Genomic DNA, 19,951 nt, shown 5'->3' on the forward strand with positions numbered 1-19,951 from the left:
CTATTATGTACAGTGTTGAAGAATATTGTATGCAGAATAACATCAGATCTACTTTCATTCGAAATTTATACTGTGTAGCCGTAGATAAGATATTTGTCACAAGGGGGAAATGCACGCTTTCAAGTGCTAACACGGATACGATGATACGCAGTTCTCTGTCATTCGTCAAATATGAGTCAATAACTCAGTGATAAAAACGCAGGCGTATACTTTGAAATATTTTCAGGTGTCGTGCACCATTGCAAAGCATTAAAAATCCCTGGATACTCCGCCCTCGCGAAGAAGACGCCGCCCCCGTTGACATGCGCTCTGGCAATCCTATCTTGCCCTTTCCATTTCGCTTCACACCTGAAAAATTTATTGCTACCACAACAGTTGTGGGATTTGGTAAACTTTTTGGTACACTTGTTGGCGAAGTTTCCGAAGTATATTGTCACTCTGGAATTTTTAAGCATAACCGAGAAAGTAGAATTTGTAAGTGGGCTCTCGTTTTATTTGACCTCTAGCAAGCGCGCGACAACTTTTAAAATGACAGGTGAGTTCGGTATCGGTGTGAAATATTGGTTTACTTGTTTTTATGACAACTATGAACTTAATTGACAATAGCGTTTCCGATTTACTGGTTTGCAATTTTTTTGAAATAGTTATATTCCGAGTACCGTGATTTATCGGGCAGTTAAAAAATTTAGCTTGAACCAGTTTCTTCGAACTGCCAAAAGAAATTGACTGTCGCGGAATTGTAAGAAGTACTTTTTTTAAATTAAAATAGATCAGGAAACTCCTCTTGATCTGAGTTGCAACGGGACGTCGAGATCAAGTATTCGCGGACTATTAAGATGTCCGCGAAAATTACCCTGTCCAACTTGTGGTAAGCATTTTGATCGTCCATCGCTTTTGAAACGACATCTTCGCACGCATACAGGTAAGTTTTGAGTCTTATAATATGCTCACTAAACGCGTAGCGTGCAATTTTCGTGATGGTTCTCTGACATTTCGTACAGTAAATTTACCCCCAATTATTATTTGAGATCGTCATTGTTACTGGAGAAGGATGTACAAATCACCTGCGGAATTCAGGCATAAAGGAATTATACTGTCCATTCAAACCGATAATAATTAAGGAGGCAATTTGCCATAAATTTGGAATGCCAATAACTTTCTTGTAACGTACGTTTTAGGGGAAAAGCCGCACGGGTGTTTAGTGTGTGGAAAAAAATTTAGCACTAGCAGTTCGTTAAACACGCATGCTAGGATTCACACCGGAGAAAGACCGCACGAGTGTCCAATCTGTGGAAAACGATTCACCGCTTCCTCAAATTTATACTATCATCGAATGACTCACTACAAGGTTATTATTGCATGACATGTTTGATATGCAGATCGACAGATACATGATGACTGAATTTGAATTTTGGTCCTCTGAGAATCGAATTTTAGTACTCTTTTCGATTGAAATTCTCTAAGGTAGGAAATCTCCGGTCTATAGCATTTGATCATTAATTGATTCCGTGGGGTAAAAACAGTCAAAATACTCGCCCAAGTTGTGTATTTTCGTTTTTAATTCAATCTGTTCTTGTGAGAACGGACCAGTTACTAACTAAACCGTTGTTTAATCCTTATAGGAAAAACCTCATAAATGCAACGAATGTGGCCGCTCGTTTCCGACGCCTGGAGATTTAAGAGCTCACGGATATTCGCACACTGGCGATTGGCCGCTACGGTGTCCAATTTGCGCTAGAGGATTTTGCAAGCCTGCGGCACTACACCATCACGTGCAGCTTCATAGCGGTACAGATACATAAATTATATTCTCAAATACCTGTAACTGTTACGTTTTTCGGTATTCGCGAAAGTAGATTGGTGATATTTTATTTTTTATTAAATTATAACATTTTTATTTATGGGACGTATCATTAAATTTATATTTTTATTTCAGGAGATCGACCTCACTATTGCAAGTTATGCAACAAAAAATTCTCAGTTACAAGCAACTTGCGAGCTCACGAGCGAACCCACTACTCAGAAACTGTGACCATAATTTCTTCCACTCGAGATAATACACGCAATGACAACGTCACGTTGATCAATAACTTAAACGACGGATCGAAAGGTGAAACAACGATACAAATTCCTACTCCAATTTTTCCGTGGAATCCGTGGCTTCCGTTACAATATTCGAAGTAAAATCTTCTACACATACAAGAATGTTGTATTTCTACATTTAATTAAACGATGCTGTGGTATACGATATTTAGTTCGGTTTTTCTACGTAAATAATAGTGGGGAAGGCGGAAGGGCTCGTTATCTAAAAATTTTAGGATGGTTTTTTAGATAATACTCAATGAAGAAAATATTTTTATGCAACTCTTTATTAACTTTATTTGCTTATGGCTTAGTTATAACAGTGTCAACTTCGATATTGACCATATTTTCAGTGCAATCGACTTCCATGACCAATGTCTTCGTCTCTTTATCATCATCGTTTTCCTTGTCCTCAGCAACGTCCATCTCTTCTTCTTTCGGTTCAGTCTCCATTACCACTTCCATTTTCATTCCATTATCCTTGTCAAGGACTTCCTTGTCTTGTTTCACTTCATCTTCGGCAGATTTCGGTTCATCTTCTTTATTTGATTCTTTTTTCTCTTTTTCGTCTTCCTCTGCTTTGTTTGCGGCAGATTGAGCAGCCTGCGTTTGCGACGAAGTATCGCATTTCAAAATCTCACGCAATGCCATCGTCGCGTACGTACTCGGCCTGAGAGACATCTCAACGATTAATGCCTTGTACCTGCCCTCTGGAACACATAGAGAAAACCATTGGTACAATTAACTTTTAAGTTACAGAATAGTTTTTGTTCTGATATGTAAGGGTAAAACAAGTGTAGAAATAAATACTGTTCCATACCTGGGTTTTCCTTTGGTGCTGAGAGGCCTCTCATTTCGTCAATATCGCACAGAATCAGATCGTCGTGTCTTTCTTGGTACCGCATAATTCGCCAAGAGATATCAGATGGAATTTCCAACATTTTTCTGTATGCCCCTCCCAATGTATATTTTCTGGAAAACGAAAATTAATTTAAATAATAATAATTATATGTATATGTTGTCTTGTACTGACTATAAGTTCATGTTTTTTGTGCTGAATGTGACGCATAATGCTTGTATACGCGGGATCAATTAATATCCGCGTCAACTTGTAAAATGTACCCTTTAAACAACCTCACTGAGCTATTTTATTCCACTACATAACCCCAAGTGTTGACTAACAAAATCTATTTCGTGAGTTGAAACAATATTGAATCAGTGACGACAAATGGAAAAAGAAATGACTATTTTGCAGCTTTTGATTGACTTTAAAGTAATGATAAATTGGTCGAATATTGGTATGTTTCCCTTCATTACAGTTTACTAAATTTCCAGACAACTCTAAAGTTGCAAAATAAAGGTTTTTAATCTGAGCAAAAAACAGTGGCTTTGGTCAATCAGGTTTACCTGTTTTTTTGTCTGAGATCTGTAGTTAAACCATCCTTAGCAAGGATTTCATCAAACCATGGTTTGGCGTATGTTGGGTAAGTGACTCTCCATCCAGGTTGAGGCATAACAATATCAGTTAGTGTGTAATTAGATAAATCTTCCTCAGTCAAAATTTTAACAGCTGGGAGACTATGTAGATCTTCCTTGTCTATTTCAGCTGTATTTTTATCTTGGTCCAAGTCATCCTTACCTTCCTCCCCATTCTCTGTGTCTTTTGCAGCACCCAAGTTATTCTCATTATCAATAGCTGGAGCAATTTCCATATTTACTTCACTTACTTCAATTTTCATTGAATCCTTTCCCTCAATTTCAGGATCTTCGACCTTATTTCCCTCTTTATCTTTGACTGCTTCTTCTGGTTTGTCTACTTCGGTCAAATCACTTTCATTAGCTTCATTTTTGTCCGTGGCAGGATTTTTTTTCTTATCATTGTCACTTTCGTCTTCGTTATCGTTATGACTAAACTCTAATCTATCAGTCTCTTCTTTAAAGTTTCGATTTTCGTACACCAAATCCCCAACCACAGGTTTTGGTCCCAGCTCCTTTATCCGCTTAGACACCACTAGGTTCCAGATAAAACTCTGATAAGCATGGATGTACATTAAACTCGTGTTCCTGGGAACCCAGTCCAACGCTCCTTGAGGATTTTGGTCGCCACAGACGTGAAGACCCCACAAGAGTTTGGCTTCTATTTTATCAGGCCTACTAATTCGTTTGAATGCTTCATGAGCATCCTTAGTTTTTTTATATATCTCTCTAGCTTCGACTAGATCCCTTTGCTGTTCGCCAGCTCGAGGTTTTAATATCAGTTCAATTGCTTCATGCCATTTGCCCTGCATTAACGCTTTTCCAATCTCATGTGTTGGAATTGCGGCTACTGTCCCGAACCTCTGAAGACCATAATAATTAATGAACCCATTATCACGCAATGAAGTCATAGCTTTCTCAATTTCTTCATCAGATCCAGTAACGCTCCTCAGTGCAATGCTGAACCGGTTTCCACTTAACATTCCAAGTTTGAGGGGTTCTTCACAAAATTTGAAGTTACCAACGAAAACACCTCGGACTGATTTCGCTGCTGCCAAAATGTCGAGTGGACTTATTTTTTTCAAACTAACCCATTGAGTCGTTCTGGCTCTACGATCCTTTGTTCCGGCATAGTTGAACATGTTGGACTTTACCCGTAAATACATTCCCATTTGATTTAATGCATCCATCGTGTCAATGTTCACTTTATGCAGAAGGAAATGACAGTAATTTCCACCGCGGCGAGCCCAATCTACGCGTTGATCTCGGCGAAACATGTGCCCTGAAAGTTATATCAAAATGCTAGAATAATATTAAAATTTTTCAGAAACTCTCGCAGTACATGATTTGCACAAGAAAAAGTGAGTGTGATAGCAAAAATACCATAAAAATTTAGATTCTAAGTAACCCACCACTTTGTTTCTGCTTGTTAGCCTTGGCAACAACAATGTATTTTGTTTCCCCCTTTTCCACAGTTTGGCTAATGGTATTTGGTATCTTCTTTGCTATTGCATGAATGGCACGACGCTCGTCTTTGTTCATAGCAGTGACATTGATTTCCACAGATAAAATCTCGCTCTCAGCTTCTATCAGCGTTTCAAATTGTTTCCAGACTTCTGCAGGAATTTCCTTTTTCAGATCTTCTATATTCTCCAGTTGATCTGGTTCTGGAGGTATGGTCTGGTCTGTGAGTTTGGCTATTTCGCCGTTCAAAGTTATTTCGTGCACATGGAAGTCTCCGTATCTCTCCTTTACAACACCAGAAAATCCTTTATGATCTCCGACGAATTCAGTGACGCCAATGTCTACTTCTTTCAGTCGATTTCCGACCTCCATCTTCTGTCTTTTACCATCGATGTCGAAGTTTCCCTGGTTCCTTTTGTACCCTCTTCTATTTTGGGTGCCGCCTCGGTAGCCTGTGAAAAAATAAAAATAAAATTAATTGAATGATTTAATGAAAATCCAATCTATCATCGGATATCACATGGATAGGTTAATTACTAGGATGTTATTCTTGCAACATTTTTCTACTTTAAAAATTTCTTTAAACATCTTCGACGATATGGGATTTACCTCTACTTCCACCGCGATAGCCACGGTATCCACCACCTCCGCGACGACCCCAGCCATCACCGCCGCCACCGTAATAACCTCCCCTGGAAAACGATCGACCACCCCCATCGGAGAACCGATCAGTATGACCATGATGACCGGTTTTTCCCCTGCCGTCAGAGCCGCCGGTACCGGCTTGTTTACCGTCGCCGCTTCTCTGCATAGTTTTATTACTTAATAATACTCAACTTAAACTATAGCTGCTTTAAGTATCGCTATAAGGTCACATTGATATGTGAAGTAGACGTCTGCTTTACAAAATACAGAAAAGTTTTGATAGCTGTTCGTCAACCACGTTGTCAAACTAACTTACTCTACACACGGATCACGATACTGACTTACAAAATCAAATTTAGGTTATGTTTTATCGCGTGGTCTTGTGCTCGTTGAAAGGGTTGACTTCAGCTTGTCGGACAGGCGCGAATCGACGCAACACCGGATCTGGGTCAACGATTTAATTTGAATTGATGCCGCGCTTTATCTCGAAGTTCCTTCAGTTGACGCCTTCAGACACCTTCACAATTGTCACAGATCTTTGAAGTATCCTCAGTCAACGCACGTACTACTGGTTATAAACATAAAATTTGAATACAATTCATTCTAATTCAATGTCATAATTTCATCAAAATCTTCATTATTCAAATTATTCAATAACTTGAGTACAAACAAGGAAAAAGCAATATTCGAATAGCTGTCGCATAACAATGATTGGCAATCATTTCATATACTTTTGTGTGCCTAAGGAAATTTTATTTTCAGGAATGAGTAATAGTTACTTTTGAATGCAAGTCTATTATTTTCATGGCGAAACATTTGTTGTTGCCTACTTGGTACTGTCAGAAAGGAGATGTTGGTAAATTCCGCGTTCTATCGTTATCAGCAAAATAAGTGTGCACTGGGTTGCCTTCAGCGAGGCGCATAGCAACAATGAAGATTTTTTAGTTTCCACATCCACATCAGCAAGTCATGAATCTCGTGCGGTGGCTAGTAATATCAACTCAATTGCTCATGCAGGACAATTAGAGAGATTGATGTAGGCTTGGTGACTATGGAAGGACTATAATGCTCTATCTAACGCTGTTTAGAATGCGAATATTGGCGTTTGCCTTAACTTCGGTGAAGAATATTTTTCAGCTCTCGAATATCTCCGAATTATTTGAAAAAACTCTGCATGTATTCTAAAAATATCAAATCATGCAATGTCTTTGCAATTCAATTTTCCCAAATTTCCTTGATTAGTTTTTTATAACGGAATAAATTTATTGATACAAATTTCAAATGCGGTGCATGAAAATTTTCTAATTGAACCACAATTGAACTAATAGTCAGGAAATGGACTACAGCAGATTTTTTCAAACGAGTGTTCCAAAATATACATGAGCACTAAATAAGTTTCAGAATTTATTGAGAAAATTTACACTTGTATTGAGTTTACGCGATGTAAACTCAGCAAGTACTCTGCAAGAAGACGATATAATGAACTCTAAAGTCAAGTACCAAAACAAATTACAAGTAGGGAGCATCACTCGGGTGCTCTTGGTAAGTGGGAGGAGGTAACATCATCTGAGGTGCTACATATTCAGCAGTCAGTTCGCTAACCGCAGGTTTCCGAGTAACGTAAATTTAGGAAGTAGCTGAAGCATTAGAAAAGTACTTGCAAAGAATATTGAAAAATTCTATTACCACTTTCTGCTGTTTCATGTGAGGAAATTGTATTGGACAAGAGGTCCAGATGCAAATATTGCGGTAATCGACTAAATAATATACCAAACATTTGTGAGGTATGAAGTAAATTCTGTAATTAAAAAGTCATATCAGTGATGACATGAAGTGGGCATTACATATCGAAATACTCCTCCTGTACGTTGTAACTTGCCAAGAGTATGGAATTCAGGTATGTATAATAGTATATTTCATAGAGCGCATCACGATATAAATAAGCTTAGGTACGTATATTTCGGTTTCGAAGTACACTTTCCGAACGAGATACATTAAACGAACTGAGCATTTTATATTTATATAGTGCTTCAAACTTTCGTACTCATGCCGCAAGAAGTGTAAAACTTATTCGCCGGTTTCGGTTCTTTGAGTCCCGTGCGTATTTCAATGAATTCTGAAGAATTAGATAAGTCAAAAAAACGCTATTAATCTTCATCTAATGTAAAAATGCAATTATGGTCTACTATACAGCACTTTAAGCATATAAATATGAGCAATACGAATCGGTGTGCAATCAAAAGCACATTTCTTGCGCCAGTGAAATCAAACGATTACACTTATGCGGGTGATTTCGGCTAAATTAAATACGTTGGTTCATACGTACATCTGAACTGCGGTTTATTAGGCATCAGCAAGAGCATCATGAAATTTTCGTACTCGTTTCAATTACACAAATGACCTATTGCAATGATGGTAAAGCACGAGTAGGGGCGAGGATTGGGTCAAGTTAAGCAACACAAGGAGGCTTCAATACGATACAGGTATGAAGTACGAATCAGATATAATCTTGCGAACATTATTTCCAATTATGACGATAGATATAGGTATATAATATGAGTAGAGGAAGTTTGGCAATAGGTGTCGATAACATCGCTTAACAATAAATATCCGGAGAGTCGGTATGCTTTATGTATACCTATAGCTGCAACCCTCCGGAAACGAAGAATCGGTTCTTTTTTTTTGTGAAAGGAATCGGTGAACTATATATTGCATAGAAAATATTACATTTATAGATAGATGCAATTTTGTGAGTACACAGGACATGGGTATAGAGTCGCATAAAACCAACCGACCAAGTTACGCGATAGATATTCACTGTCAATGGCGTGCTCCGGTAAGTGACACAGTTTCATTGCACGTATGACTGAAACTGAAACACGTACTTATAGCCTTGAGGTTTCACACAAATGGTGTGAAGAAAGTGCCGAATAAAGCCAACGGTGTAACTAAGCCTGATAGCACAAATGATAGTGCTTACAGTCAATTGCAGAGTAATAAATAAACTATATTGTATGACTCAATTACCCTGTGTATTTAATTCGAGGGTTTACTGTGCGTGTGTGTATTGCCTTTACACAGCGGATGTTATATACAAGTAAATTTCATCGCCCGGATTTCGCTTTCAGCTGTAATAGCTGCGTTCCGAAAGGTACGTGATATTGTTATGCACAGCTCTCCACTCAAAATGGATTGAAGCTGCGTAGACGAGTGCCTTGTATCTCGTCGTCTACGTTTTTCAAATCCAAGCCATTCCGGTCATTGGCATTTCTTTTTGCATTTTTATTTGACACGTTGGATCGGGAAAAGGAAAGATCGAACAACGAATAAGAGAAAATGAAAGAACATCGGACCGTTTCTTGCGACCCGTGTAACTCCACGTTCTACTAAGCACGTCTCAGGCAGAAGCTAGGCAGAATGTCGCGACGTATTATATCGTATAAAACGATATGTCCACCGTCTCGCACAACATCATCTGCGTTATAAAATTTGGTTCGAAGCGAAGGTCACCGAGTTCGTCGGCTCTACTTCTATTATTTTCCTCTGATGTTATGTACTGGTGACAAAAAGCAAAAGTTACTCGCGTAGCGAACTCGACGCAGAAGTTGTTAAAAATAGTGGAAATGGTTCGTTGAATAGGCGAACGAGCGGGCGAGCAAACCTGGTCTCTCTGTCCTCTCGAAATCATTAAATCGTATCTCCTATCCCAACTTCTATTGTATGGCTCGATGTTTTTATTGTTGGAATGACCTTTGCACAAGAGTGTGTTTGGCTAGAAGACCGATTTACATATTCAACAATTCCAACAAGCGTTTAATCTGTGTGGACGGGTACAGTTGGATGTGGATGTAACGATTGATGGTATAGAATCACTATTCGTTTTGTACTGTCGAGTATAATCTTACTTTCATTCGCAAGACAATCGCCAAGCCCATCAACCCTTTTCCCGCGTTTAGCCAATTCAAATTGGTTTTCAGTTTCATTACAAATCCAAAAATTATCCACTTCCGGCACGATGCTAATAGTCACGGTTGAGGTCTCACCGGCCGCACCTCGATTAAATGCAACAGACACTTTCCCTTGTTCGAAAAATTTCATTCACTATCTTCGTGCGAAAGATAAAGACCATAAAACTGCAATGCATTATCTGGCTGATAGTGTAATAGACAACAAATCATAACAATAACATTTCCAAGGTATTTGCTCTACATGTACTTCTCAGAAAATTTTACTGACGCGAAAGACTCGCAGATTGCCGGAAGTGGATTGATGACCACCGTCATGTATTCACCACGTCTTGCTTGTCTCCTTCCGGTTGTTTTCAACGTCACGGATTTCTGCAGGTAATCAACGAAATCGATGCCCGCGGTTCGCGAAGTCTCGAGGCCGAGGACGTCTATCTTCTGGCCGTAACGAAACGATTTTATCGCAACGCCTTGACACCCCAACTCTTGTCTAAGCACTCGTGTTTGATTGTCGAAACAGGGTATAATAGCCCAAGAAATGAGTTTTCCTTATTTGCTACCAATGTAATGTTGTTAACTTAATTCCAAATTGTCAACATGCTGCAGCAAAGAAATTGAGTGATTTTTCTATTGGATAGGGCAAGATGTGAATTGATAAGGTAGGGAGGATAGGTATTTCGTTAACACCTATAAGGTTCTCATACACATGTTCTCCTGGTAATGTCGATAAATTTTATCCTGCCAATGCGTAGAGAGTCGAGTGAGGACGAAATTGAATAACATAATTCTGGCATCAAGTTATAGAATCATACCTTGAACCTCCTATAGACTAATTGTGAAAGTTATGAATACAGACAATACGGTATATATGTTCATTGCGAACATTCGTTTGCATAATATAATAAATTCATTGAGCATCATCATGCAGAAGTTAATTAACTTGAAGAAGCAATTAAAGGGGAAAAAAAGAAATTGAATAAAATCGAAACTATACTGAAATACCCACGTAACACTGGAATTTAAATAACAATTTGAAAGCAGCTTTGTATATAACAACGGGAAGACGCGGAGAGGTGATTGTAGTTTGTAATATATTCGCTTTTGCGTATTCTCGGACCTTCCGACAACTAGACCAGATGATTAACAGATTGAAGAAAGATTGCCTGCCCCGATTACCAGCTATCTTACATCTTCAGAATCACTGGAACCTACCAGAAGCCTGCACGTCCCGACGCCATCCGGATGCAAAACAGTGTTCGACCACCGTGTCGAGATTACGATGTCTTCTCCCGGCCTGTCAAGAATGGAAGATTCATGGTTTTTAGTCTCGAATGCCCGTTGCCTCAGTTTTTTCGCGATGAATTGACCAAAGCAAGTTATCCTACTCGGGTGAACGGTGTATCGATACGTTTTCCCTGACAAAACTGTGGTCATTTCTTGTCATCTTCATTTCAAATTTTCGTTATTCATCTTATTCGTTTGGTAGCAAACAATCTGAGACCCACAAGATAGTGTGTCAATGATTATAATTCTAGCTGAAACAATAAGCTCGAAAGTCGTACACAGGTTTGTTGAATTCGGTGCTGAAATGAAAACAAAGTTGTCCTGGTTTTTTTGAGAAGTAATACATGCTACTTTAACCAATAAGTAGAGCGATAAGACGTGACGTCGGCATAACCCCGAGGTGTTATTCTTCTATTTTTCTTTTTCACCGCATGTCATTGTCCGTTGTTCTTTCGGCTGCATGAATGCACCTAAGCGCATAGACCGTGAAATGGTGTTTTAATCGAGGTGCAATGCCCCTTCGAATACCGTAAAATGCCGTTACGCTATAAGAATGCATCTTATACTTTGCGGAACCAAACGGAGCGTCGCGTGTCGCCGTGGCACTGCAACAGACACTAACTAATTCTGAGTATCTTGTATAAATGTTATAAAATTTAAACTTCACGGAGAAAATGGAAGAGCAGATTTTACACAAAACTGCAGGAAAAGAGGGACACGTTACACTTATAAGAGGGACACGTTATATTTGTAGTAAAAAATATAGTTGATATAAGTATTTTTACCAAAAATCTTAATGTGAACCTCTTTTCTCGCTGTTTTGAGTAAAATCTGCTCTTTTTCTTCTCTCCGTGAATTCCAGAACAAGCAGCATGTTGATGTCAATGTAGGCATTAATAACATTTAACAACAGTCAGTGTTTTTAACCGTAAGGTTTAATCTTTCGTTAATAATTGTCTTAATTCTTACAGGTGACGAATGATAATATCAAGCAATTTCTGTCTCGCACGGAATGGGAGTTACTCGTTGGACCTGGCTCAGGTAATTGTAAAGACAATATTATATGAACGATATTATGCTACAGCCGATCATTATGATTCAAATCTACACTAAGACATAACGTAATTTTTTTTAAATGAATTTGTTGACGCAATTTTTAAAAAATTTTCTCGTGAGAACAAAATTAATGAAATGAGTTTTTTTAAATTCTTTTTTGTTGTGCAAAACTAATGTTTGGTCGGATGCACAGTAACCCTAAAATTTCATTACGACCAAATTTTCTTCTCCGTGATAAAGCATAGTAAATTTTGTTACATAATACTGGTCTCTCAAAGTTGTGTGTGAATCTCGTTATAATTTTGTGTAGTTTTTGTTAGAAATCAAGCATTGTCACATGTTATTTGTCAAGATAAAGCATCTCTTGGCAAAGGTGCAACACGTTCATTGTGATATCATTATAACACTAACAAAGACGCATTCTTTTCTCAGGCATCGTTAACGAGTAAGATCCATCATACGTGTACGGATAAACATCGCGGCAACAATTGTTGCGAATTACCATATCCCATTCCATATTTTCATGCGGTGTAGCAGAAATAATGAAATATCATACACGCAGCACACGTGTACAAAGAAGTATATATGTAGTATAAAATTATGCGTCTCGTAATAACGAACTTTCGTTATGCGCCTGTAGATTAAGATCTCTCTCTTGTACTCCGCGCTGTATTCTCTGGATGCAATTTTTATGCACATTATACTTGTTATCGGCATAATATTATGCACTTTGCACTCTGTCGTCTCCGAACTGTCTGTTGATGTTTCACACGGATTAAACTCAACGCAACTTCTGACTGTCTAGATGTGGAATGATGAAAGTGAATTCAAATTATAACTAAACATGGAATATCTTGTCACACGTTTTTCAGAGGCTGACTTCGAAATAATTCATCCAGTTCTATATAGACCAGAATCCTCATCCAAATATGAACAAACGATATCGATTAATGCTCTTGGACAAAGCTGGCTGTCTGAATTAATTCCCAGCAATTCGATCGTCGCGACGGAGTTTGCGTTGCTGAGGAGAAGCGAAAACGGAACGGAAGATGTCACCAATGAGCACAGAGATGAATTTGATTGCCTTTATTACGGAAATGAGATTGCCGTATCAACTTGTGATGGCATTGTACGACAAAATATTTACCCTCATTTGTACATGAATTGAGTATTATTTGTATGATATGTGAGATTTGCATAAGTGAAAGTATTGCAAATTTTAATGACATATGATAGAAACTAATACCTTAACTTGAATGACTTGTAAACGTAATGACTTCCTTTCGTTGGCTAGAACTGATGATATAATAATAATTCTTTATTTTTAGAGAGGCGTCATATCAGGAAAAGGGTCGGAGTATTTCACGATACATCCATTGCCGAAAAGATTGCAAAATCACAGTTCAGATACTCAAGCGCACATGATATCGAGACGAGTACTCACGAATCACGACGGATTAGGAACTCAAAGGGATGAAATAAAAATGGATCTGATTTCTGATCTAGCATCGAGTAAAAACAGCGTTGAGACTTCGGCGGAAATCGATAAAAAATATCAAGAGGAACATTTAATCGATGGTGATTCGAATGACGCTCCCAAAGCGTCGGGTACATTCCAGGAAATAACGGTCCAGCGGGATCTCTGGAATGAAAAATCTGTATTTCGCTACAAAAGGGGCATTTCCGAACTTCGTAGAACGGACAGAGGAACTGGCAGCAGTCCAGTATTTGTTGAAACTGCTGTTTTTGTCGATAGAGATCTATATCATCACATGGCTAGGAATTACCCTCAAAACACGGAACGGGAGCTCGTCAGATTTGTACTGGCAATGATAAATGCTGTGAGTACAGGCATTGGACTTGGACTTATTCCATTCGGCGAGCTATGACGGCATGTTTAAAACACGTTTCCTTGCAATTTCAGGTGCAGCTTCTATATCACGATTCGTCCTTGGGACAAATTGTAAATTTTGTTTTGAAGCGGTTAGAAATATTGCATGTTGAACCGGCAGGACTGAACAGGCCTCACGATATCGATAAATACTTGAGTAGCTTCTGCCAGTGGCAAGGACGAGAGAATCCCGGGACTGATCAGGACACTAGGCATTGGGATCACGCTTTGATGTTGACTGGCCTAGATTTGTACGTCGTTAATAAACGTGGAAAAGTTAGTTCTCAAGTCGTTGGTAAGTGACTACCTCCCGAAAAAATATTAAACCCTGAACTTCTTATAAATAATTGGATATAGCAGATGTATTAAATGCAAATTAAGTTCTACCTACTGTGCATTTTACCAGGTTTAGCCCCAGTTGCTGGAATGTGCACAAAGACTAGTAGCTGCACTGTAAACGAAGGAAGACATTTCGAAAGCGTTTACGTGGTCGCCCATGAAATAGGGCACAAGTAAGTTAAGAACCATTGGAAATTCGCAAACAATCTTTTAGTTACATAGAAATATATAAAATAAGCCACGAGTGAAAATCTTATAGCTTGGGAATGAGACACGATGGTTCTACATCCGATAATCAATGTGATCCGACCAGCTACATAATGAGCCCAACGCTAGGCTCTGGTAAAATTACTTGGTCTCCTTGCAGTCGAAGTTACCTCCAGCGGTTTCTACAGTGAGTTTCTTCAAACTTACCGGTAAACTGATCAAATTTTTGAGAAACAAAACAGTTCAAGTAAAATTCACGCGGTTAATTTCATCCATAGAACGAGCCAATCAAGATGTCTTTTAGACCATGGTAGTAGTGGAGGCCAATTGGATCATAGCGCGGAGGGTGCTTTACCAGGAGAAAGGTTTGACTCGAATCAACAATGTATTCTGAAATATGGATTTGGCAGTAGACATTCGACCCAGCAACCCCTCGACGATATATGCAGGGATATGCATTGCGAACGTGAGCGATACACCTGGACGTCGCATCCTGCTTTGGAAGGAACCTTCTGTGGTAACAACAAGGTATAATCGTATAGGTTGTAACCCATAGCTATAATACTCGCATAACAGACGTGATCATAATATTGTGTAATACTTTTCCCAGTATCCATGCAATACATTCGATGAAGAATTAAGAAGCAATGATAACATATTGTTTTAGTGGTGCCGTGGTGGTCGGTGCATTGATAAGAACGGACTATCTACGTATGGAAGTAGTACAGAAAAAATATCTGGTGTTTGGAGTGCATGGCACATATCAGAATGTGCTTCAGGATGTCTTTATGACGAACACGGTAACTTAGACGGTGGAAGTACTGGCATCAGAGTGATAACGCGTAGTTGTAACACTCTAAGGTATACCGCAATATGTATACTGTAGCTACAGAGAGACAATGGTTTATAGTCATTGTGAAATTTTTTGTTTATCTTCAAAAACAGCTACGTTACTTTACGCCGATTGTCATCTTTCAGCTCGCTTAGTGAAGAAAGTAAATGTGTTGGTCCTCGGAAACGTTACGTGGCCTGCAGAGCTGGACAATGCTTGAAAGTTCCATCTACAACCATTAACGAATTTGCGGATCAAATTTGCACGCGAGCCAGAGACGTGGATGTGGATTTGTTGGGCACTGGGCTCCAAAGGATATCGTCAAATGGCAAGTTTTCTGTCCATTACCACGAATCGTAAAAAGCGATTACTGACAATTTCAAAAAGTCTTTCAGCTCACGATTAACGTCTTGACAATAATCATACTTTTCATAATAGCATGATATAAATAGTGTTTGTTCTCTTTTACAGTCGAAGAAGCTTGCACTGTGTGGTGTCCCACAAATAAAGGGGGATTCAAAACCCGAGGATGGACGTTTCCCGACGGAACGGCATGTCAAACGAGGAAGTACCAATTCCATAAAACGTCTTATTGCATCACTGGCCGGTGCGAGGTACTTGATAGTATTTAATCAAGTATTGCAAAACTTCATGCAGATTAATTTTTTAAGCACCTGTATTGCCGCGTTTCAGGAATTTCTGTGCTCTGGGTCTGAAAATGATCAATTTTTGGATTTACCAGAAAGATGCCACTCCTTGAACACGAATCACATTGACAGAAATGACGACATAGATCTACTATCTAAAAACTTGAATATTGATAGATCTGATAATTGGATGAGCGCAAGTGGATGTCACTTCAATTGTATTGCTCCAGGAATTGGTATAAGATTAGTAAATAGGTTGAGAATGAAAGCCAATGAAACAAGTATTCAACTATGTGATCCTGACTCGAATGTAAGTTATTCCTTCTAGCTGCACTTGTTCTAACGCACGTGTTTATAATTATACTAGTGTACTAATTAACAAGAAAATTTACCGTTCAGAGCTGCGGGCGCCTTAGTAGTCCCTATCAGTTCGCAACGTCAATATGTAGTAAGTACAAGGAAAGAGTCAGACGACTATCTGGATTAGGGATGCAGATTTCACCGTCGATTGGTAAATTTTCAATTAAATCCAAATCCCATGTAGTGCATGCTGTACAGACCACGTGGATTCTGATACGCTATTGTGGCCATAATTAAATTTCACAAAGATCTCTGAAATATAAAATTATGGAACTAACGAAAGGACTCATCGAAGGAAATCTTGATTTGCAGAAGATCCGGATCGGCCATGTCACGTCGCTTGCCAAGATGATACCGTTTCGCACAGATTTTATTTGGTAAATGGGGAAAACGGTTGGTTCCCGTTCGGGACCGCTTGTAGTAAAGGAAATGTAAAATCGTTTTGCGTAACAGGAAAGTGCTTGGAATTTGGTAAAGACGATACTCCACTGTATGAAAGTATACTTTCGTTGCCTTTATTGTCACGATACAAACGTATGTCTAATCGAAGATTGAGTTCAGGACCGGGTCAGAACGATCGCACACTCAGCTGGCATAAGTCAGTGAAAGGAGATTCGCGAGGCAGATACCGGCGGAACTTGAAATACGATAAAACCGTGATAATATCGAAATTGAAACAAAAAGATATAGACAGTATTATTTTACAATTAAATTTCTCTGGTCAATTCAACTATCAACAATATCGTCCGCCGTTTCAAATAGACCTCAACAATCCTATACACATTCCTATGGATCAGTTTGACTACAGGATGTATAACTCAGCATGATTGTGAAAAGTTATGTCACAATATTGTACTATTTATATGAATAAACTAATTTAAAATTTCACATAAATCCTTTGACCCTTATTTTATTGCGTATCGAATTGCGCGTACTAGCCGATTTGATACGGGCAGTTTAAGGTAACGGAGTTTTGTTTACGATAGAGTGCGTAGACCCGGGGTAAAATTATAATCACGATGGTAGTGATTTCTAATTCATCTATTTACTATGATATTAAACTTTAATGGATTTTAATCATGCCTATAACCGTAATTACGAAACACGTTTGGATGTTATATGGTTGCATAAATGTCACACACCTAAGATACATAATTTGGTAGTTAGCCTTCGTATCTTACTCAATAATGGATAATAATTGCGCTTATATACATGTTGATTTCGTCAATGTGGCCATGACCGGTTTTGGTTCCTGAAAACACACAAAATCTGTTTCTTTCCAGGTGACATTACATGATACCAGATTTGCACTGGACTGGATTTAATTAATTCATTCATTACTATTCGGTGCCAATCGAGTTACTAAAGTGATTCACGATAGAACGGGTTAATTGATTCCCTTCAAACACCGTTATACTAGCACCATTGAGTAACGTTACTTAATGCTAATACTTGGTACATCAGTAGTTGAAGCAATCAGAACTAATTGACGTCACCGAATTTATGTAGATCTTACAAAAATTAACCGCCTTTTCAATATCCCAAAAGTAAGTCGTATACGGGTACCTTATCAGAAGCTATGCAACTAATTAATAGCCTCTTCATTATGTAAATGTAATCCGATGGAAGCGTTTTTTTTCCTTCCAGGTGAGATGAACTTTTCAAATTTTCATTTTTAACATGTGATTAGTCTAGTCGGAGACTTTCACTACATCTCCATTTCGGAGAATATAAAACTTCTTGCAATTCATATTGAAGGCTAGTATATAAATCGTTATCGTATATCAATTATTACGAATCTCTTTATTTGTAATCTACATTGATCTGCAGCCAGCTGCTTGACCAAATATTATTAAAAATACTTAGTATCTGCGCTGTCAATAACGGAATCTAGAGACTCTGTATCAATATCAGTTTGCGTGAATTAGCCAGTCTCCCTTCCACCTGTAAAATCAAGAACTACAATTTGTTCTAACAAAAAAGATGTATTCACGTAATGTATGCTCAATTGTATAATTTACAATGGATTCGCCGAATAGTAAGTAAGGTATATTATTTATTCGGGAGCGCAGATATTGTTTGTGCTATATTTAGTGTCACAGGGCAGAACCTTTTTTGTATTGCTTAAGATGTAATTGATTTCAAGCAAGAAAAAATAAAAAACATAATTTCTATGTATGAAATATGCGTATAAATTGTAAATTGGTATGTATCTATCTATTTGCAATATATTTACTCGATGACCGAAAAACTGAATCAACGAACTCGCAAGGTCACATTGTTTAGAGATTTCTATTCGGTACTGCGGATTTTTTTACTAAATCCCCAAGCTTTGACAAGCGTGGGTATTATCGTGAAATAAAAATATAGTCTGAATGTAGCCACACAGACGATTTCAAAATTTTGTAGAGTGGGGGCCCAAGTTTCAGACCATAACTTTTGCAATTCCTCGACACCATCTTAGCAGTGAATGATATAAAAGCATACACGCATCTTTGATTTAGAACAGTCACCACTGTGATAGTCCAAGATTTAGCTATCAGTTAACTATTGCTAAAACAAAAGAACGCCATGGAAGATTTTATGGTAAGTTTGTTAAATATACTTTCTATTCAGGGTTCGAATCCGTGACGTGCGGATTATTATTCGGAAGAATTATTATTGATTTCAATTTCATTGTGGAATAATCAAATCCACTGTAATTGTATTCTCCTTCACGTAAATTTGAAAACTCGGGATTGACATTCGATCACATAACAGAAGTTATCCCCTAATCAGATCAATCACCTACAATAGAGTTGCGAATGAAATAGAGAAAAATTCATTTTTTAAGTTAAGGTCAAATTTAAATACCGGAATAATTATTTTCATTATTTATTTAAATTTGCAGCGTATCTTGTTCATGCTGATATTGGTTGCGGTAGCAATCGCAGCTCCAATCGATGACACGGACGTTTCAAACCCTGGATATCTCGATGACAGTCCAGCGCAGAATAAGCAACTGCTCCTTAAACTGGCTTTACTGAAAAAACTGCTTCTGGGTTGATTACGTCAAAAATGATATCCCGATATTGTAAATAATATGTATAATATTAAGTTAAATTATACTACCTTACAAATAAAAAAAATGTAAGTACCCTCTTCAAAATTTCCTGTTTATTTATTTATTTATACTTGTCGCTTAGTAAGAATATATACGTATTTTTTCTAACACGTAATAATTTTTAGTTACGGTTACTAATAATTATAATTATCAGTAAAAAACCCAAACAGTATACACCCAGTATATACATATTTTAATTTAGTTAAAAATTATTTAAGAAAAACCAATGACGAAAATTATTATTGATATAAGGTTGGCGGTTGTCTTGAAATGGGCTTAGACTTGTTAAAATACTCGTAGTTCGTATCTTGCACCTCATGCTCGACAATTGTTGGTCGATGGATCGAAAATTACAAATAATTCGAATTAAGCGTGATTTCACTTATCCGTGGATTCTTCGGTCCTGAACAGCCCGGTTAATCGGGCTTCCACTGTATGTGTAAAATGAGGGTCGTTAGGAAAGTTGTTGGCGGGTAGCTCAAAAACAAGACGTGACAGAAATGTAGAATAACCACTGCCTACATAATGTCATTAATAGCAATCTATTACTGTTAATAGCTATCTGTTTCACAGGTACGGATATCGTGACAGACAGTGTTA

The 19,951-nt window shown here is 38.0% G+C and overlaps 3 protein-coding genes across 5 annotated transcripts; 2 read left to right on the forward strand and 1 right to left on the reverse strand.

Annotated features, from left to right (window-relative positions):
• The first annotated feature begins 449 nt into the window (after nucleotides 1-449).
• LOC124416263 (zinc finger protein 239-like) lies at nucleotides 450-2,184 on the forward strand. The gene is made up of 5 exons (XM_046897192.1): nucleotides 450-535; nucleotides 770-922; nucleotides 1,179-1,348; nucleotides 1,623-1,788; nucleotides 1,937-2,184. Exons 1-5 carry the CDS (start codon nucleotides 529-531, stop codon nucleotides 2,182-2,184), a joined length of 744 nt encoding a protein of 247 aa, XP_046753148.1. The 5' UTR covers nucleotides 450-528.
• A 175-nt stretch (nucleotides 2,185-2,359) lies between these two features.
• On the reverse strand, nucleotides 2,360-6,036 carry LOC124415889 (pseudouridylate synthase 7 homolog). Its single transcript, XM_046896589.1, has 5 exons — nucleotides 5,632-6,036; nucleotides 4,971-5,474; nucleotides 3,490-4,840; nucleotides 2,903-3,054; nucleotides 2,360-2,792 (listed from the first exon to the last, which is right to left on the reverse strand). The coding sequence occupies exons 1-5, from the start codon at nucleotides 5,831-5,833 to the stop codon at nucleotides 2,386-2,388; spliced, it is 2,616 nt and encodes an 871-aa protein (XP_046752545.1). The 5' UTR covers nucleotides 5,834-6,036; the 3' UTR covers nucleotides 2,360-2,385.
• Nucleotides 6,037-7,193: 1,157 nt separating this feature from the next.
• LOC124416023 (A disintegrin and metalloproteinase with thrombospondin motifs adt-1-like) lies at nucleotides 7,194-19,359 on the forward strand. 3 transcript variants are annotated; one of them, XM_046896843.1, is made up of 15 exons: nucleotides 7,194-7,564; nucleotides 11,888-11,957; nucleotides 12,845-13,101; nucleotides 13,301-13,813; nucleotides 13,897-14,158; nucleotides 14,270-14,375; nucleotides 14,462-14,596; nucleotides 14,688-14,937; nucleotides 15,077-15,270; nucleotides 15,388-15,569; nucleotides 15,713-15,855; nucleotides 15,935-16,198; nucleotides 16,288-16,399; nucleotides 16,561-16,641; nucleotides 19,139-19,359. In XM_046896843.1, exons 1-15 carry the CDS (start codon nucleotides 7,496-7,498, stop codon nucleotides 19,192-19,194), a joined length of 2,694 nt encoding a protein of 897 aa, XP_046752799.1. In that variant the 5' UTR covers nucleotides 7,194-7,495; the 3' UTR covers nucleotides 19,195-19,359. The 3 variants fall into 3 exon arrangements, with proteins under 3 accessions (XP_046752799.1, XP_046752798.1, XP_046752796.1); XM_046896842.1 differs by lacking the exon at nucleotides 19,139-19,359 and having other exon boundaries at nucleotides 7,195-7,564; nucleotides 13,301-13,513; nucleotides 13,592-13,813; nucleotides 16,561-17,686; XM_046896840.1 differs by lacking the exon at nucleotides 19,139-19,359 and having other exon boundaries at nucleotides 7,195-7,564; nucleotides 16,561-17,686.
• Nucleotides 19,360-19,951: the final 592 nt, after the last annotated feature.

Source organism: Diprion similis, chromosome 2 (assembly GCF_021155765.1).
Source record: "Diprion similis isolate iyDipSimi1 chromosome 2, iyDipSimi1.1, whole genome shotgun sequence".
NCBI lineage: Eukaryota > Metazoa > Arthropoda > Insecta > Hymenoptera > Diprionidae > Diprion > Diprion similis.